The sequence below is a fragment of the Chrysochloris asiatica genome, unplaced genomic scaffold (assembly GCF_000296735.1).
Source record: "Chrysochloris asiatica unplaced genomic scaffold, ChrAsi1.0 scaffold00002, whole genome shotgun sequence".
Lineage (NCBI taxonomy): Eukaryota > Metazoa > Chordata > Mammalia > Afrosoricida > Chrysochloridae > Chrysochloris > Chrysochloris asiatica.
In genome coordinates this window covers 51753423-51769112 of record NW_006408520.1, presented here as the reverse complement: position 1 = coordinate 51769112, position 15690 = coordinate 51753423, and the positions used below count along the sequence as shown (strand labels likewise).

The 15690-nt window shown below is 37.4% G+C and overlaps 1 protein-coding gene across 1 annotated transcript in view; it reads left to right on the top strand.

Annotated features, from left to right (window-relative positions):
- The window catches only part of TNNI3K (TNNI3 interacting kinase), a 588833-nt gene that overhangs the window by 154914 nt on the left and 418229 nt on the right, over nt 1-15690 (top strand). Inside the window, exon 6 of the mRNA XM_006831035.1 lies at nt 6460-6558. Within this exon, the coding sequence (XP_006831098.1) occupies nt 6460-6558 (99 nt within the window). The remainder of the gene's footprint in view (nt 1-6459; nt 6559-15690) is intronic.

Sequence of the window (15690 nt, the reverse complement as noted above, 5' to 3'; positions counted from 1 at the left end):
AATTATTAAGATATTTTTCCCATGATAAAATTTATTTCTAGTTTATCACTGCTGTATCAGTTTTGTGTTTGAGGAAAAAAAAAAAAAACACAACAACACATCAATACCCTGTATTTTCTCAAGATTTTTAAAAACAACAGGAGGTTATGTCCTGCAAAGAACCTAAATGAGGTAAAATATGTGAAATGTCAACTCTAGTTTCGGATATGGAGCAGAAAAATTGTGATTTGCTAAAAGTTAATTTGAAATAAGTGATCAATACATTTGGTTCCACCACTTACCAGTCGGTTTACCATACTTGAATGGTGACTGGCATGTTGCTTTGATGCTGGAAGCTATGCCTCTGGTATTTTAAATACCAGCAGGCTCACCAATGGTGTTTAGGTTTCAGTGGAGCTTTCAGATTAAGACAAACTAAGAAGGAAAGACAGGCTAATTCTGAATGTTTAGCCAATGAAAATCTTATTGATATCACCAGAACATTGGCAGATATAGTGTCAGAAGATGAACCCCTCAGTTTCGAAAGCACTGAAAATATGATTGGAGAAGAACTGTCTCTTCAAAGTACAGATGACCATGACTTAGCTTTCAGGACCTCCACTTACTGATACAACACAACTCAAAATATGGAGAAACAGCTGTGAATATCCATTGATAATAAGAATACAGACTTATAAAGTGTGAATCTAGGAAACTTGGAAGTTGTCAAAAATGATATGGAACACATAAAGATTGATATCTTAGGAATTAATGAGCTGAAATGTATTGGTATTGGTCATTTTAAATCAGATAACCATATGGTTTACAATCCTGGGAACAACAAACTCAAGAGGAATGGAATGTATTCATCATCAAAAAGAACATTTCAAGATCTATCTTGAAGTAAAATACTGTCTTTGATAGGATAATAGCCATATGCCTACAGTTAATATCAATACTATTCAAAATTTTGCACCAATCTCTAAAACCAATGATGACATTGAAGATTTCTACTAACTTTTTCAGTCTAAAACCAATCAACCATGCAATAAAGATGTATTGAAAGCTACTGTTGAATGGAATGCAAAGGTTGGAAACAAAGATTAATAGAATTAGAAGTTGAAAATCTGACCTTAGTGATTGAAATGATGCTGGCTATCTCGCATGATAGAATTTGGCAAAAACAATGATTTCTTTGTTGCAAATACTTTTTTTTATAAGCAATATAAAAGGGACCTATACACATGGACCCCACCAGATAGAACACACAGGAATGAAATTGACTACAACTGTCAGAAGAGACAGTGGAAAAGTTCCATATCATCAGCCAAAATAAAGCCAGGGGCAAGTCCAGTCTGAAGCTGAAGAAAATTAAAACAAGTCCATGAGAGTCACAATGTGACACTGAACATATCCTTTTGGAATTTAGACACCATCTTAAGAACAGATTTAATGCATTAGACACGTTGATTGAAGACCAACAGGACATAAAGGACATCATACAGGAAGAAAGCAAAAGATAGTTAAAAAGACATGAAAGAAAGAAACTCTAGAAAGAAAAGACCAAAATCTATGTATTTGTGACATTTGACATTTCAGAGAAGAGACTGAATTTTGCTCTCCAGCATAGAGATACTAAAACTAATGGAAGAAATGAGGAAGAGAAAGAGTTAACAGAAAGATTCCAAGGGCAGCTCAAGAACACAATATATGAGATGTCAAAGACCAGGAGTTAGAAAAGCTAAAGGGAAGAACATACAAAGCATGTCTCTAGCTGAAAGAACTGAAGAAAGCACTGAAGCATTAACCTGCAATACTGAAGGATTCTATGGGCAAAATATTGAATAATGCATAAAACATCAAAAGAAGATGGATAAGAGGGAAAGGGGCTGTGTGCTGATGACTGGAGGGCAGACTTGCATGGTATACCCTTTGGTTGGTTGATGATGCATGGAGGGGATTATAACCATGGCAATGAAATGATATACGATAGGATGAGTATAAAGCTAATGTTCTCCCATGTAAACTATCACATAATTCACAATAAAACATTAAAAAAAAAGAAAAGTGAAAATTAAAATTCATGAGCAAAAGAGCACAACCAAACAGCAAATAGACGCACCAGGAAGCATGGAACAGTAACAGTTTTGCAAGCCCAACCACAAGGAGATACCACTATACACCCATCCCTGGGGCTAAAGATCAAAAGATTAGCCACAGTTAGAATGTGGAACAATTGGAACTCTCATTCACTTCTGATTGGAGGAGTAAACAGTATAACCACTTTGGAAAATCTTTTTGTCATCATCTGTTAAAACTGAACATATGTGCAACCATAGCACAACTCAAATCATTGGTATGCACCTCAAGGAACTGTGTGAGAGTTGGCACCAAAAGTGTTTGGGGCAGTTTTATTTGGAACAATCGAAATCCATAGCTCAAGTGACCCTAAACAGGAAAAAGGACCCATAAATTGATATACAAATAGGATTCAGAGGTGGACAAAAAACAAACGATATCAATGCTGGATTTTGGCTGAAAGCGGAGAACACCAGAAAGATGTTTACTCATGCTTTATTTACTATGTTAAGACTTTTGACTGTATGGATCTTGACAAGCTGTGAATATCATTGTGAAGAATGAGAATTCCAAAGCACAAAATTGTGCTCATGGGGAACCTGTACATAAGAGGAAGTCATTCAAACACAGAAAGGGTATATGGAATGGTTTAAAATCAGAAATGGTGTGTGTCAGTGTTGTATCCTTTCACCATACTTATTCAACCTGTATGCTGAATAAATAAACCGAGAAACTGGATTATATGGAGAAGAACATGACATCAGGATTGGAGGAGGACTCATTAACAACTTGCAATATACAGATGATTCAACCCTGTTTAAAATACTTACTGATGAAGATCAAAGACCACTCTTTAGTATGGATTGCATCTCAATGTAAAGAAAACAAAAATTCTTACAACTGGAACAATAAACAACATCATGATAAATATAGAAAAGATTGAAGTTGTAAAAGACATCATTTTGCTTGGATCTATAATCAACGTTCATGGGAACAGCAGTTAAGAAGTCAAACAACATATTTCATTAGGCAATGGTGTTGGAGAAATATATTGAAAGTACCATGGACTGCCAGAAGAACAAACAAATCTGTGTTGGAGAAAGTATAGTCAGAATGCTTCTTAGAAGCCAGGGTGGAGAGTCTTCGTCTGTCACTTTGGACATGTTATCAGGAAGGACCAGTCCCTGGAAAAGGACCACATGCTTGGTAAAGGGAAGGGTCAGAGAAAAACAGGAAGACACTCAACAAGATGTATTGGCACAGTGGCAGCAACAATGGACTCAAGCTTAACAACAGTTGTGAGGATGGTGTAGGATAGGGCAGAGTTTTGTTTTGTTATGCATTGGATTGCTGTCAGTTGGAAGGACAGCATGTTGGCTAACTTGACTTATTTTTAAATTGTAATATATAATTTAGAAACTCTCTTGGTGCTGTAGGATTAGTAATGGACAGTGAACTTCATAAGGTCAGCAGTTCAAAGTCATCAGCCACTTCTTAGGAGAGAAGTAAGGCTTTCGGTTCCAGTCTTTACAGCCTTGGAAACCCTATGTAGAGTTGCTATGAGTAGGAATCAGCTGATAGGAGTGACTGAGTGAATCATAATGAAATTTGGACTCAACTATTTATTTTCGAATTTTCTTATGACTGATAGGAGAGCTAGCTTCCAAATTTGTATTTTTTACTAGAAATGCAATCCAGTTCAATAATTTTTTGGATACCTATCATATTTTTACCATAAAATAGATTTACTCAGTGATCGTTAAGATTCACATAGTAGAAAGAGTAGAAAGTTGATCTACCAGTTGTTTACTGTGTAGGAAACACATAGGTAAAATAATTTGGTAGAAATATTTTGAAGCCTAAGTGTTTATACAATTACCTTTGTCTCAGCCTATGCAGTAGATATATTTGTGTATCACTATATACTATATTTTTATAAGAGTGCTTGAGGATACTGTCACAATCATGACTCAAAATCTCATACAAGTAAAAAAAATGCATTTATTTTTTGATGGCAGCAGCAATTCATATACATGAAATATAAAATTATTTATGTAATTTCATTGTACATTGCTCTCAATGGTTAAACATTTCCTTGAATTTAAACGAACTAAATAAAACCTACTGCTCAATAATGACTCTGTGTGGTTTCATTAAAACTTACATTTTGACAGTTTCTCAGAAGGCCAATATTTCATAATTAATGAATGCTACTCCAAAATTTGACCTTCTGAATGACTGGATAAATGCAAACTTAGAGGGATTTTTTTTGTCCTTTGGACTATTTATTGACCTGTAAGAGCTGTTATCTTTTAGAATGAAAGTAATTTAGAAATCATGTCTAAGAAATAGGCTCCATCTGTTAATATTTGAGAATTCTTTTAAAATAAAAATCCATGCTGTCTACTTTATTTTACGCTACATTTAAAATAAGAGAAATGGTAAACAAAACAAAACAAACAAACAAACAAACAAACAAAAAACACCTTTATCTACCTTTATCTTTCATGGCCTCCTTTAAACTTTCCTAAAATGAACTTCCAGGCACGTGAAGTCTAAGCTACCAGGCACTTGATATAAATGGCCTTAGCATTCATTTTAAGCAGTTCTGGTAGAATAGTAATTAGGAGTCAGGCTATTAATCTCAAGGTCAGAAATTTGAAACTACTAGCCATTCTATGGGAGAGAGATGAGACTTTCTGCTCTCATAAAGATTTATAGCCTCATAATTCCTATATAGGGTCATGGTGAGTCAAACTGACTCCATGGCACATAACTACCACCAACAGACAACATTCATTTTCAAGACAACTTTATAGGGCCTTTATTGATAGATGACTTTCTCTTATCTGGAACTGAGTCAGTTAATTCAACTACATAAATGTTCAGAGATCAAAGTACTATGGTGAGTCAAAAATTACCCATACTCTGGAGATGTTAAAGCACCCATCCACGTCCATGCTGATGACAACATTGAGCGTGTATGTGAAATGATTCTGTCAAATAGACAAGTGATAGTAGATTATGTGGCAAATCAGCCATGGCTCTGCCTATGAAATAATCCATGACAGATTTGGGGTTTGTAATGTTTGTGTGAGACGTGTAGCGAAACAACTCAAGGAAGAGCATAAACAGAAGTGTTTAGTCATCTGCAAACAAAATTTGGATTGATACTCAGAGGCAGGTAAAAGTTTCTTTAAAAAAATTGTTACTAATGACTTTGTTATTGTTGTTATGTGCCGTGGAGTTGGTTCTGACTCATAGCGATCCTGTACAGGATTTCCGAGGCTGTAAATCTTTATGGGAGCAGAATGCCTCATCTTTCTCCTGCAGACACTACGCTACCAGAGCTCCTTTACTAATGACTAGACAAATATTAATCACTATGAGCCTGAAAGTAAATGGCAGAGTATGGCATGGAAACATCTTCAATTGCCCACCAAGGAAAAGTTCAATAATCAAACATCAGTTAGAAAAATTGATACTTAACAGTTTTCTGGAATCCTCCTGGGCTATTAAGAATCAGGAAAAAGATTCAACAGGATGCTCACTGGAGAGTTGAAGCTGAAGTTTTTGGATTAAACACAGAGGACTGCTATCCAAGGGTGTTGTGAACTTACATGGCAAGCACATCTACCACCTTTGTCCACACTGTTGACACTCTGCCAAAACTTTGTTTTCAGATATTAGAGAGTCCTTTCTAGAGCCCTGATCTTGTACCCTCAAACTTCACTCTGTTTGGTCCTGTGAAAGCAGACCTTCAAAGACAAAAATTCATCTCTGATGAAGTGAAGACAGTGGTGCATTCATGGCTCGCAGCTCAGCGTAAAATATTTTTGATAAGGGAATATGAAAGCTTATTGACAGATGGACAAAGTGTATTGAAAACCAAGGAGATTCCGTCAAAAAAATAATGCATTTATCTTTTCTAAGAGTTGATTAAAATAAATTCTTCAGGCAGAGTACATGTAATATATATATATATAATATGTCTCCTTATATTATGAGGAAGATGATACAAAGAAAGTTTAAAATCAAACAAATTTGTATGTGAATTTCAGTTATGCCTATTCATAGCTTTATAACCTGAAATAAACTACCTACCCTTCACAAGGCTCATTTTATTCACCTTTGAAATGGAGAGAGTAGTGTCTACCATTTGTGTTTTTTGGTGAACTAGTGAAAGACAATTCCAACTCTTAGTGACACTGCATAAGATTTCCAAGGAATGACTGGCAAGTTTGAACTGCCGACCTTGAAGTTCAAATCGACCTTTTGCTCCAGTGATTATCCAAGAGAAAAATAATCTCTTGAAAAAACTATGTAGGGTGGTTGAAAACTGAATTTTGAAGAGTAGGTACCCCAAATGAAGGTCTTCATTTAAATCTCTTTCTTATCTAGGCAGCTGATGTGTTGCTGCAACACGGAGCTAACGTCAATGTTCAAGATGCAGTTTTTTTCACCCCGCTACACATCGCAGCATACTATGGCCGTGAACAGGTAAATCTGACAGCACAACTCCTAAAGGCTGGGAGACTGGCCTATCTTCAAATAAAACAGATTTAAGACTTCCTCTGAATTATTTTCCCCATGTTCTCCTCATCCCTGCCTCTCAGGTGCTTGCAGATCTGTACAAACATTGTGGCCACCGTGTTACCCATTTTTAACTGGCACTTTAGTATACAAGAGATGCTGTAGGGCACATTGATACGTGTGTGGAAGAAGAAATTGGTCAGCTTGAATTTGAAAATGTCCTAATTTTATGACTGTAGATTTTATAATTCCCCTGACTTTTGGTTGCTTCATCTATAAAATATGGAAAAATAATTATTAACAGTATCTACTTTATAGACTTGCTGTTTTGATGAGATAAGAATTCCTAGTGTTTGTCAAATGCTCAATGAAAGTTGTGATGATGCTATTGACAAACAATGGAATAAATCATAAAATCTCTACCAATATATCTCTGAGGAAAAATGTCTTTTAGAAACTTTGTTTCCAGTTTCTGCTGTGAAGGGATGTAATGGGTTGCATAAGGGTACCTAAAAAACATACACATCCTAATCTCTGGGATCTATGAATATTCCCTTGTATGGTAAAAGTTATTTTGCAGAGAAAATTAAATTCAAGTTTGTTAGATGGGGAGATTATCCTGGGCTTTATATACTCCTAAGGGTCCTTATAGAGGAAAGAAGGGTATCACAGTAGTAAGAAGTATGCTTGTGAAAGCAAGAGTTTGGAGTGATGAGATGAAGGGCCTGGAAACCAAGGAATGCACAGAGTCTGTAGAAGCTTGATAAAGCAAAGAAATGGAAACTTCTAGAAGAAAACATCCCTGCCAACACCTTGATTTTAGACTTTTCACCGTCACAACTGTAAGAGAATATATTTGTGCTGTGGCAATGCTGTTATTGTTAAGTGCATTCGAGCCATTTCCAACTCATAGTGACCCTGTATAGGGTTTCTGAGGAGCAGCTGGTGTGAACTACACCTTACTGCTCAAACAGATGTTGCAGTTCAGTGCTTACTCCTACAGCACCACATATATGGAAAAGAACATAGATACATAATTGCCAAATGTACTTTAATTATATAACAGATACATAGCTACAAAATTTGAAATTTCAAAATAAAGGAGAAATATGTATAGAATGACTTAAAAGTTACAATGTAGTTTCAAATAAATAGTTTCATTTGATCCTTATAACAACCTTATGACCTTAAAAGTTACTGTTCATGCTCTGGAATATACATTCATGGTAAAATTTTAATGTTATTTTTTTTCTAATTTTACCCTAGTCCTGAAATTAGCTGTTGTATCTTACATGTGACTCTCAGGCAAATAAGGAAATATGCCAGAGTTAAAGAAATACAAAATAGAAGAACCAGCAAATGCACTAGCTGTCTGACCCCAAAATCTATGTTCATTCAGAAATACTGAAGAGTGTCTTCTTATTCCTTTTCTATTGTGAGACAAATGACAAAGTTCAGGCAGTAAGTGATGGAATCAGAATTCAAGGCCAGGTGTTTAAACTTCAAGGTTCATTGCTTTTCAATCTTAACCTTTCAAAAGACAATCTTTCTGTTATTTTCAAACACTCCCCTATAGCTACAACCAAGGAAATTTTGTTGTTGTTGCTATAGGTGTTGGTGTTGTGCCGTGAGTCAGTTCCGACTCATGGCAACCCTGTATAGGGTTTCCCAGGCTGTGAATCTTTATGGGAGCAGAAAGCCTCATCTTTCTCCCATGGAACCTTGGTAGTTTCGAACCAGTGACCTTGAGGTTAGCAGCCTGACTCAAACCACTACGCTACAGGAGCTGTAACTCTAATTGACAGTAACCTTATGTCTAATGGAATGGAATGCTGTCAGACCTACACCATTTTCATGATCATTGGTATGTTAGGGTCCATTGTTGTGGCTACTATGTCCATCCATATCATTGAGGGTTTTTTTTCTTTTCCATTGGCCATATACTTTACTCATGATCTGGTTGTTGTTGTTGTTAGGTACCGTTGAGTCGGTACCGACCCATAGCGACCTTATGCACAGCAGAATGAAACACTGTCTGATCCAGGGCCAACCTCTCTACAGTTGCCATGCTTGAATCCATCGATGCTGCCACATGGCTAATCCATCTCGTTGGGGGTCTTCCTCTTTTTCTCTGACCTTCCACCTTACCAAACATGATATCTTTCTCCAATGACTGGTCCTTCCTGGCAATATGTCCAAAATACGAGAGATGAAGTTTGACCATCTTGGCCTCCAAGGAGCACTCTGGCTGCACTTCTTCCAAAACAGATCAATTGGTTCTTTTGGAAACCCATGGCACTCTCAGTATTCTCCTCCAACACCATAATTCAAAAGTATCAATTTTTCTATGGTCTTCCTTATTCACTGTCCAGCTTTCACATGCATATGAGGTTATTGAAAATACCATGGCTTGGGACAGGCACACTTTAGTCCTCAAGCTGACATCTTTGCTCTTCAACACTTTCAAAGGACTTGTGCAGCAGATTTGCCTAATGCAATAAATACGACCTTTGATTTCTTGACTGCTGTTTCCAAGAGTGTTGATGGTTTATCCAAGAAGAATGAAGTCCTTGACAACTTCAATCTTTTCTCCATTGATAAGAATGCTGTTTATTAGTCCAGTGGTGCGGATTTTTGTTTTCCTGACGTTGAGATGTAATCCATACCTAAGGCTGTGCTCTTTGATCTTCATCAGTAAATGTTTTAAGTGCTCTTCACTTTCAACAAGCAAGGTGGTATCATTTGCATATCACAGTTTGTTAATGAGTCTTCCCCAAACCTGATGCCATGTTTTTCTTCATATAACTCAGCTTTTAGGATTATTTGCTCATGATACAAGTTGAATAATTATGGTGAAAGAACACAACCTTGTCACACACCTTTTTTAATTTTAAACAACTCAGTGGTTCCATGTTCCATTCGGCCTCTTGGTCCAGGTATAGATTCCTCATGAGCACAATTAAGTGTTCCAGAATACTCATACTTTCCAATGTTATCCATAGCTTGTCATTATCCACACAATCAAAAGCCTTTGCATAGTCAATAAAGCACAGGTAAACATCTTTCTGATATTCTCTGCTTTCAGCCAAGATCTATCAGACATCAGCAATGATATCTCTCATTTCACAGCCTTTCCTGAATCCAGCTTGAACCTCTGGAATTTCTCTGTCAATGTATGATTGTAGCCGTTTCTGTATTACCTTTAGCAAAACTTTACTCCCATGGGATATCAAAGAGATTGTCCTCTGATTTCCACATTCTGTTGGGTCACCTCTCTTTGGAATGGGCACAAATATGGATCTCTTCCAATCAGTCGGCCAAATAGTTGTCTTCCAAATTTCTTGCCAGAGATGAGTGAGTGCTTCCTGTGCCACCTCATTGTCTTGAAATATTTCCATTTTTATTCTATCAATTCCTGGTGCCTTGTTCTTTGACAATTCCTTCAGTTCACCTTGGACTTCCTTCTTCAGTATCATTGGCTCTTGGTCATAAACTACCTTTTGAAATGGTTGAACATTAACCATTTCCTTCTGGAACAGTGACTTTGTGTATTCCTTCCATATTCTCTTGATGCTTTCTGCATCATTCAATAATTTGTCCAGAGAACCTTTCAATAACGAAAGCAGAGACTTGAATTTTTTCTTCATTTCCCCCAGCTTGAGAAATGCTGAGCGTGTTCTTCCTTTTTGGTTTTCTGATTCCAGATCTTTGTACATTTTGTTGTAATATTTGGCTTTATCTTCTCGAGCTGAACTTTGAAATATTCTGTTCAGCTCTTGTACCTCCTCATTTCTTCCATTTGCTTTAGTATCTCTATGCTGGAGAGTAAGTTTTGGTGTCTCTTCTGACATCCATTTTGACCTTTTCCTTCTTTCTTGTCTTCTCAATGACTTTTTGCTTTCTTCACATATGATGTTCTTAATGTCATCCCACAACTCATCTATCTGGTCTTCTACCTTTAGTATTTAATGTATCAAATCTGTTCTTCAGATGATCTCTAAATTCAGGTGGGATGTATTCAAGGTCATATATCCATCATGGTTCTCATGGACTTGTTTTCATTTTCTTCAGTTTCAGTTTGAATTTGAATATGAGTAACTGATGGTCTGTTCCACAGTCTGCCCCTGGCCTTGTTTTGACTGATGATATGGAGCTTTTTCATCATCTCTTTCTGCAGCTGTAGTCAGTTTGATGTCTATGTATTCCATCTGGGAAGTGTATGTGTATAGTTGTCTCTTATGCTTTCTAAAGAAGGTACTTGAAATCATTGGTTTTTCAGAATTCTATCATGTGTTCTCCAGCATCATTTCTATCACCAAGGCTATATTTTCCAACTACTGATCCTTCCTCTTTGCTCCCAACCTTGTATTCCAATCACTAGTAATGATCAATACATCTTGATTGCATGTTTTTAAATATAAATTTCAGATTGAAGAAGTTGGTAGAATTCTTCTATTTCATCCTCACTGGCTTTAGTGGTTGGTGGGTAAATCTGAGTAATAATGGTATTAACTGGGCTTCCCTGTAGGTTCATGGATATTATCCCATCACAGATAGCATTGGACCTTATGACTGATCTGGATATGTTTTTTTGACAATGAATGCAACACCATTCCTCTTCAATTTTTCTGGTACTATGGGTTAATGTGCCAGACTGCAAAGTTGGTTTGAACCACAAGATCATTGACTCAAACTCACCAGTCACTCCTCAGAAATCCTATATAGCATTGTTATGGATCAGAATGTACTCAATGGCACTTCACAACAACATATTTTACCAGGCATGCTATGGTATTTAAAATATCAATGATATAGCTTTCAGAACCATATCAACATATAAGTAACCACAGTATACTAAACTGACAGACATGTGGTGGAGGAATTAGATAGAACAGTAGTAGTTTGATAACTAGTTTTGTTGTTCTTTAAAAAAATAATAATAATAAAGTTGCCATCAAGTTGAATTGGACTCATGGCAACCCATTTTCACGCTTCCTAATTTTATATTTCTGGGCTTACTCAGAGCCCTGATGTGGCACTGTAGGATAAGCACTGGACTGGTGACTGCAAGGTCAGCAGTTGAAACATTCCTGCTGGTCTTAGAAACCCTATACAGGGCTGCTATGTGTTGGAACCAACTTGACAGCACTTAACAACAACAGCAAGACTTACTCATTTATGAAGTAGACTTACACCTTTTTATCTTCCTGGAGGTCATGTCACTGTATCAACTGAGGATCTAAAGTTGAAAAATCAAACTTACTTGTATCTCTGTGTGTTCTAGCCAGTGTGCCTTTATTTCTCTGCTAGCTGGCATGTGCTTAAACACTCTTAGATCTGTGAAGCGTGACCAATAGCTAGGGTAGATTTCTCATTTCATTGATGTACTGCTCAGAGTGCACTGGAGTGCATTGGAGAGCTGGGCATTGAAAATGCTTTTGAAAGTACAGGGTCCAAAAGCTCCAGGGATGAACAAATTCCGTATTTTTTGGGTTCAGACATAGACAGGATATATGAGTATACAATGCATGTTTATTTGTAGAGTCATCCCCTTTGGCGATTAACCTCATCACCCAGCAGAACCATAAAGAGAGTGAGAGCTAAGTGTGTTTACTTTTCCATGAATATATACTCACAGACTTATAAAAATATGCTAAAATGTGGATGGCCCTTTTATGATAACAGACTCACTTTCTGTGTGTGATGGCAGCACATAAGTAATTTACGGATGCTATTGTCATTTGCAAAAATATGCTGACAGGGAGAATGGTACATTCGATATATAAATGTTCCTAATGTACCATGTTCCTTGCCATTTGTTTATTTATTTGTTTTTAAGTAGAGGAGTAGATGCTTTGTTCCAAGAGCAATATTTTCTAGGTATGTAATAATAGTGCTTAATAGACAATCGATTTCAGAGATAGTTTAAATCTGTTCATTATAAAGTCATATAAGCAGAATTTATGGAGTCTGTGTAAGTGGAAATATCTGCTTAAGAGTGCAAGGTTCTTTAGACTTCTGCTTTTCTTATTTCCCTTAAATTGGGACTTGGTCTGCCTAATAGGCAACAAAAGGCTAAGGAATACATACGCTCCATGTTGGTGCTTCCGCTTCTACTAATATTTATTGAGTACTGGAGACTTTTTTTAAGTGCTTTGTATGGAATAACTTATTTAACATCACAACTCTATGAGGTAGAACTATTATTATTCACATTTTTCTAATGAAGGTCAAATAATTTGCTCAAGGTCACAGAGCTAATGTGATAAGGCTGATTCCCCTTATTACTCACTCAAACACCACTTCAAGCCCACTGTCATCAAACTGATTCTTACTGCAACCCAGCAGAGGATTTCTGAGGCTGTAATTCTTTTGTGGTGCTGTGGGTTAATGCACCAGATTGCAAAGCCGTTTGAACTGCAAGGTCGGTGGTTCAAGCTCACCAGCTGCTCCTCGGAAACCCTATACAGGGTTTCGATGGGTCGGAATCAACTTGACAGCACTTAACAACAACAACAACAACAACAACAACAACAGATCTTTATAGGAGCAGAAAGCTCTACCTGTCTCCCACGGACTGGCTTAGATGCTTGAAGTGTCAGTGGTGCTGAATCCTGTGCTTATCCACCAGGGCCTCACTCTATTTAATAAGAAATCAACTCCTTACATTCCACCCAACACATATTTTGTCTAGAATTTCTACCAAATGTGCACTATATTTTTGAGGGATTCCTGCTCAAGACATGCTCATTTGCTGCCAGGTAGGAATCCAAAGCTGCATTAAAACTTAATTCCCTTTTGTGCTAACAAAGCAGTAGTCAGGACAGTTGAGGAGTTTTTACCTAAACTGTTATTTTGATGGCAGAGAAGCATCCTGATTCATATCTTGGGATCACTGAGATGAGTGCTGAAATTCTCAGAGGAAGTAATGTTAAGCTTAGACAGGTTATTTGGAAAGTTCCTAAATGGATCCATAAATGTTCCAAAAAAATGCCAGAAAATATCTGGAACGACCCTGAAAATAATCCTAAGTGTTTTATCACTTAATCCCTTGCCCATTTGGGTATGAAGTATCAACTAATTGGGGTTGATGCTGAGGTTTTACTGTAGCTATCTCCAATTTACTCAGAAGTCCAAATATGACCAGTGGTGGCTTATACATGAGGCTGTCATGAAAAATAAGAATCAAAGAAACCACTACTGATGCTGTCCCGAAGAAGACTTAGAAAAAGATTGGTGTAGGCAAAATAGATGAGTGGGACATGCTAAAAATTAAAAACTTAAGTGCATCAAAAGACTTCACCAAAAGAGTAAAAAGGGAACCCACAGAATGGGAAAAAAAACTTTTGCAATGACATATCAGACAAAGGACTCTTTATAAAACATATAGGAAACTACAACACCTCTACAAGAAAAATACAAATAACCAAATTAAAAAATGGGCACATGACATGAACAGACACTTCACCAAGGAAGAGATCCCGGCAGCCAACAATATATGAAGAAATGCTCATGTTGTTGTTGCTGTTAAGTGCTAGCCATTACAGAGATGCAAATAAAAACAACAATGAGACATCATCTCACATCAGCAATAACAGCAAAGAGCAAAAAAGTAGAGGCCAATAAATGCTGGCAAGGATGTGGAGAGACTGAGATTCTCCTACAGTTTTGGTGGGACTGCAAAATGGTCCAGCCACTCTGGAGAGCAATATGGCATTTCCTCAGAACTTTGTAAATAGAAATACCTTATGATCCAGCAATTCCTCTACTTGGTATTTACCCACAAAAAATATGAGCCAAAACATGAGTAGATATATACACAACAATATTCATAGCAACACTATTTACAAAACAAAAAGATGGAGACAGCCTAAGTACTCATCAGTTGAAGAATGGATAAACAAACTGTAGTACATACACACAAACAAATTGTGGTAAAATACCACCTAACATGGATGAACCTTGAGGACATTATGCTGAGTGAAATTAGTCAGTCACGAAAGGAGAAATACTGCATAGTACCACTACTCTAAAAGACTAAGAAAAAGAACCCATACTAAAGGGGGGGAGGATTCTTTACTGGTTACTGGGATGTAAGGAGTCGGGGAAAGGGGAGGGAGCAGAAGGTGGAGCACAGGGTAGGGACTAGACACAGGATAGCTTGGGTGCTGGGGGAGCAGGGCAATACACAAGAAAGGAGAGAGGAGTAGAAGAACTAAGCAGATGGGAGAATAATTAGGCAGGTTGGCATGGACTAAGTGGGACAGAGGTAAAGAATGATGTATGCACAACCTTGGAACAATAGGGATCTGGGATACAGGGATTCAGACATGGTTGGAATGGGGAAAAGGAGAAAAATAATGTTAAGATGCTTGGCTGTCTTTTGAATCTTGGTTTCTCTTGCATACAACTATTAAATATACACTGGAGGGGTAGATAAAGGAATAGCCAGAAATACCACTATAGAAAGCTCGTAAGTCGGTCTTCTGCCTATAACTCATTGGAATACCTAAAATGGGGCTACAATGTGCCCAGTGAAGCAGGATTCCTGCGGAGCCTCTGCATTACGTAAGACTATTGGTGGAATCCTGAACCCCATCCAGAATCTTCAGAGGTGGGAAATTTCCACCTGGAGTGGCTAGAAGAACAGAAGATACTTCTTGAAAGAAAGACAGGAAAAATACAAAACAATATAGGCAGACTGACTGATTACTATAAGAACAAGCAAGTGGTCAGGTCCCCTCAGAGCAAACCCCCTTCCAAGATTCAATAGGAATACATGCTCTGATGGGTGACCACATTCGTCACCGATAAGGGAAAGTGAGGGAAAAACAACAATGAAGGTGCAAGCTAAGCCTTACAACATTCACCAGGTGAACCCAGGTGGAGACTTTCTTGGCCAGCAGTGTGGCAAGACCTGGAACTCTTTGGCCCAGAGTCAAGGACATAGCTACAGAGGACTAGAGTGGAAAGTGAAGCATTCAGCTGATAAGAAGAGAGTGCATATGCACAAGAATACCCACACTTGCAGGTAATATCCACTTGACCTGGCTTCAATGAATGGATGATCAGAGCTCAACTAGAAGAAGAAAGAAGAGG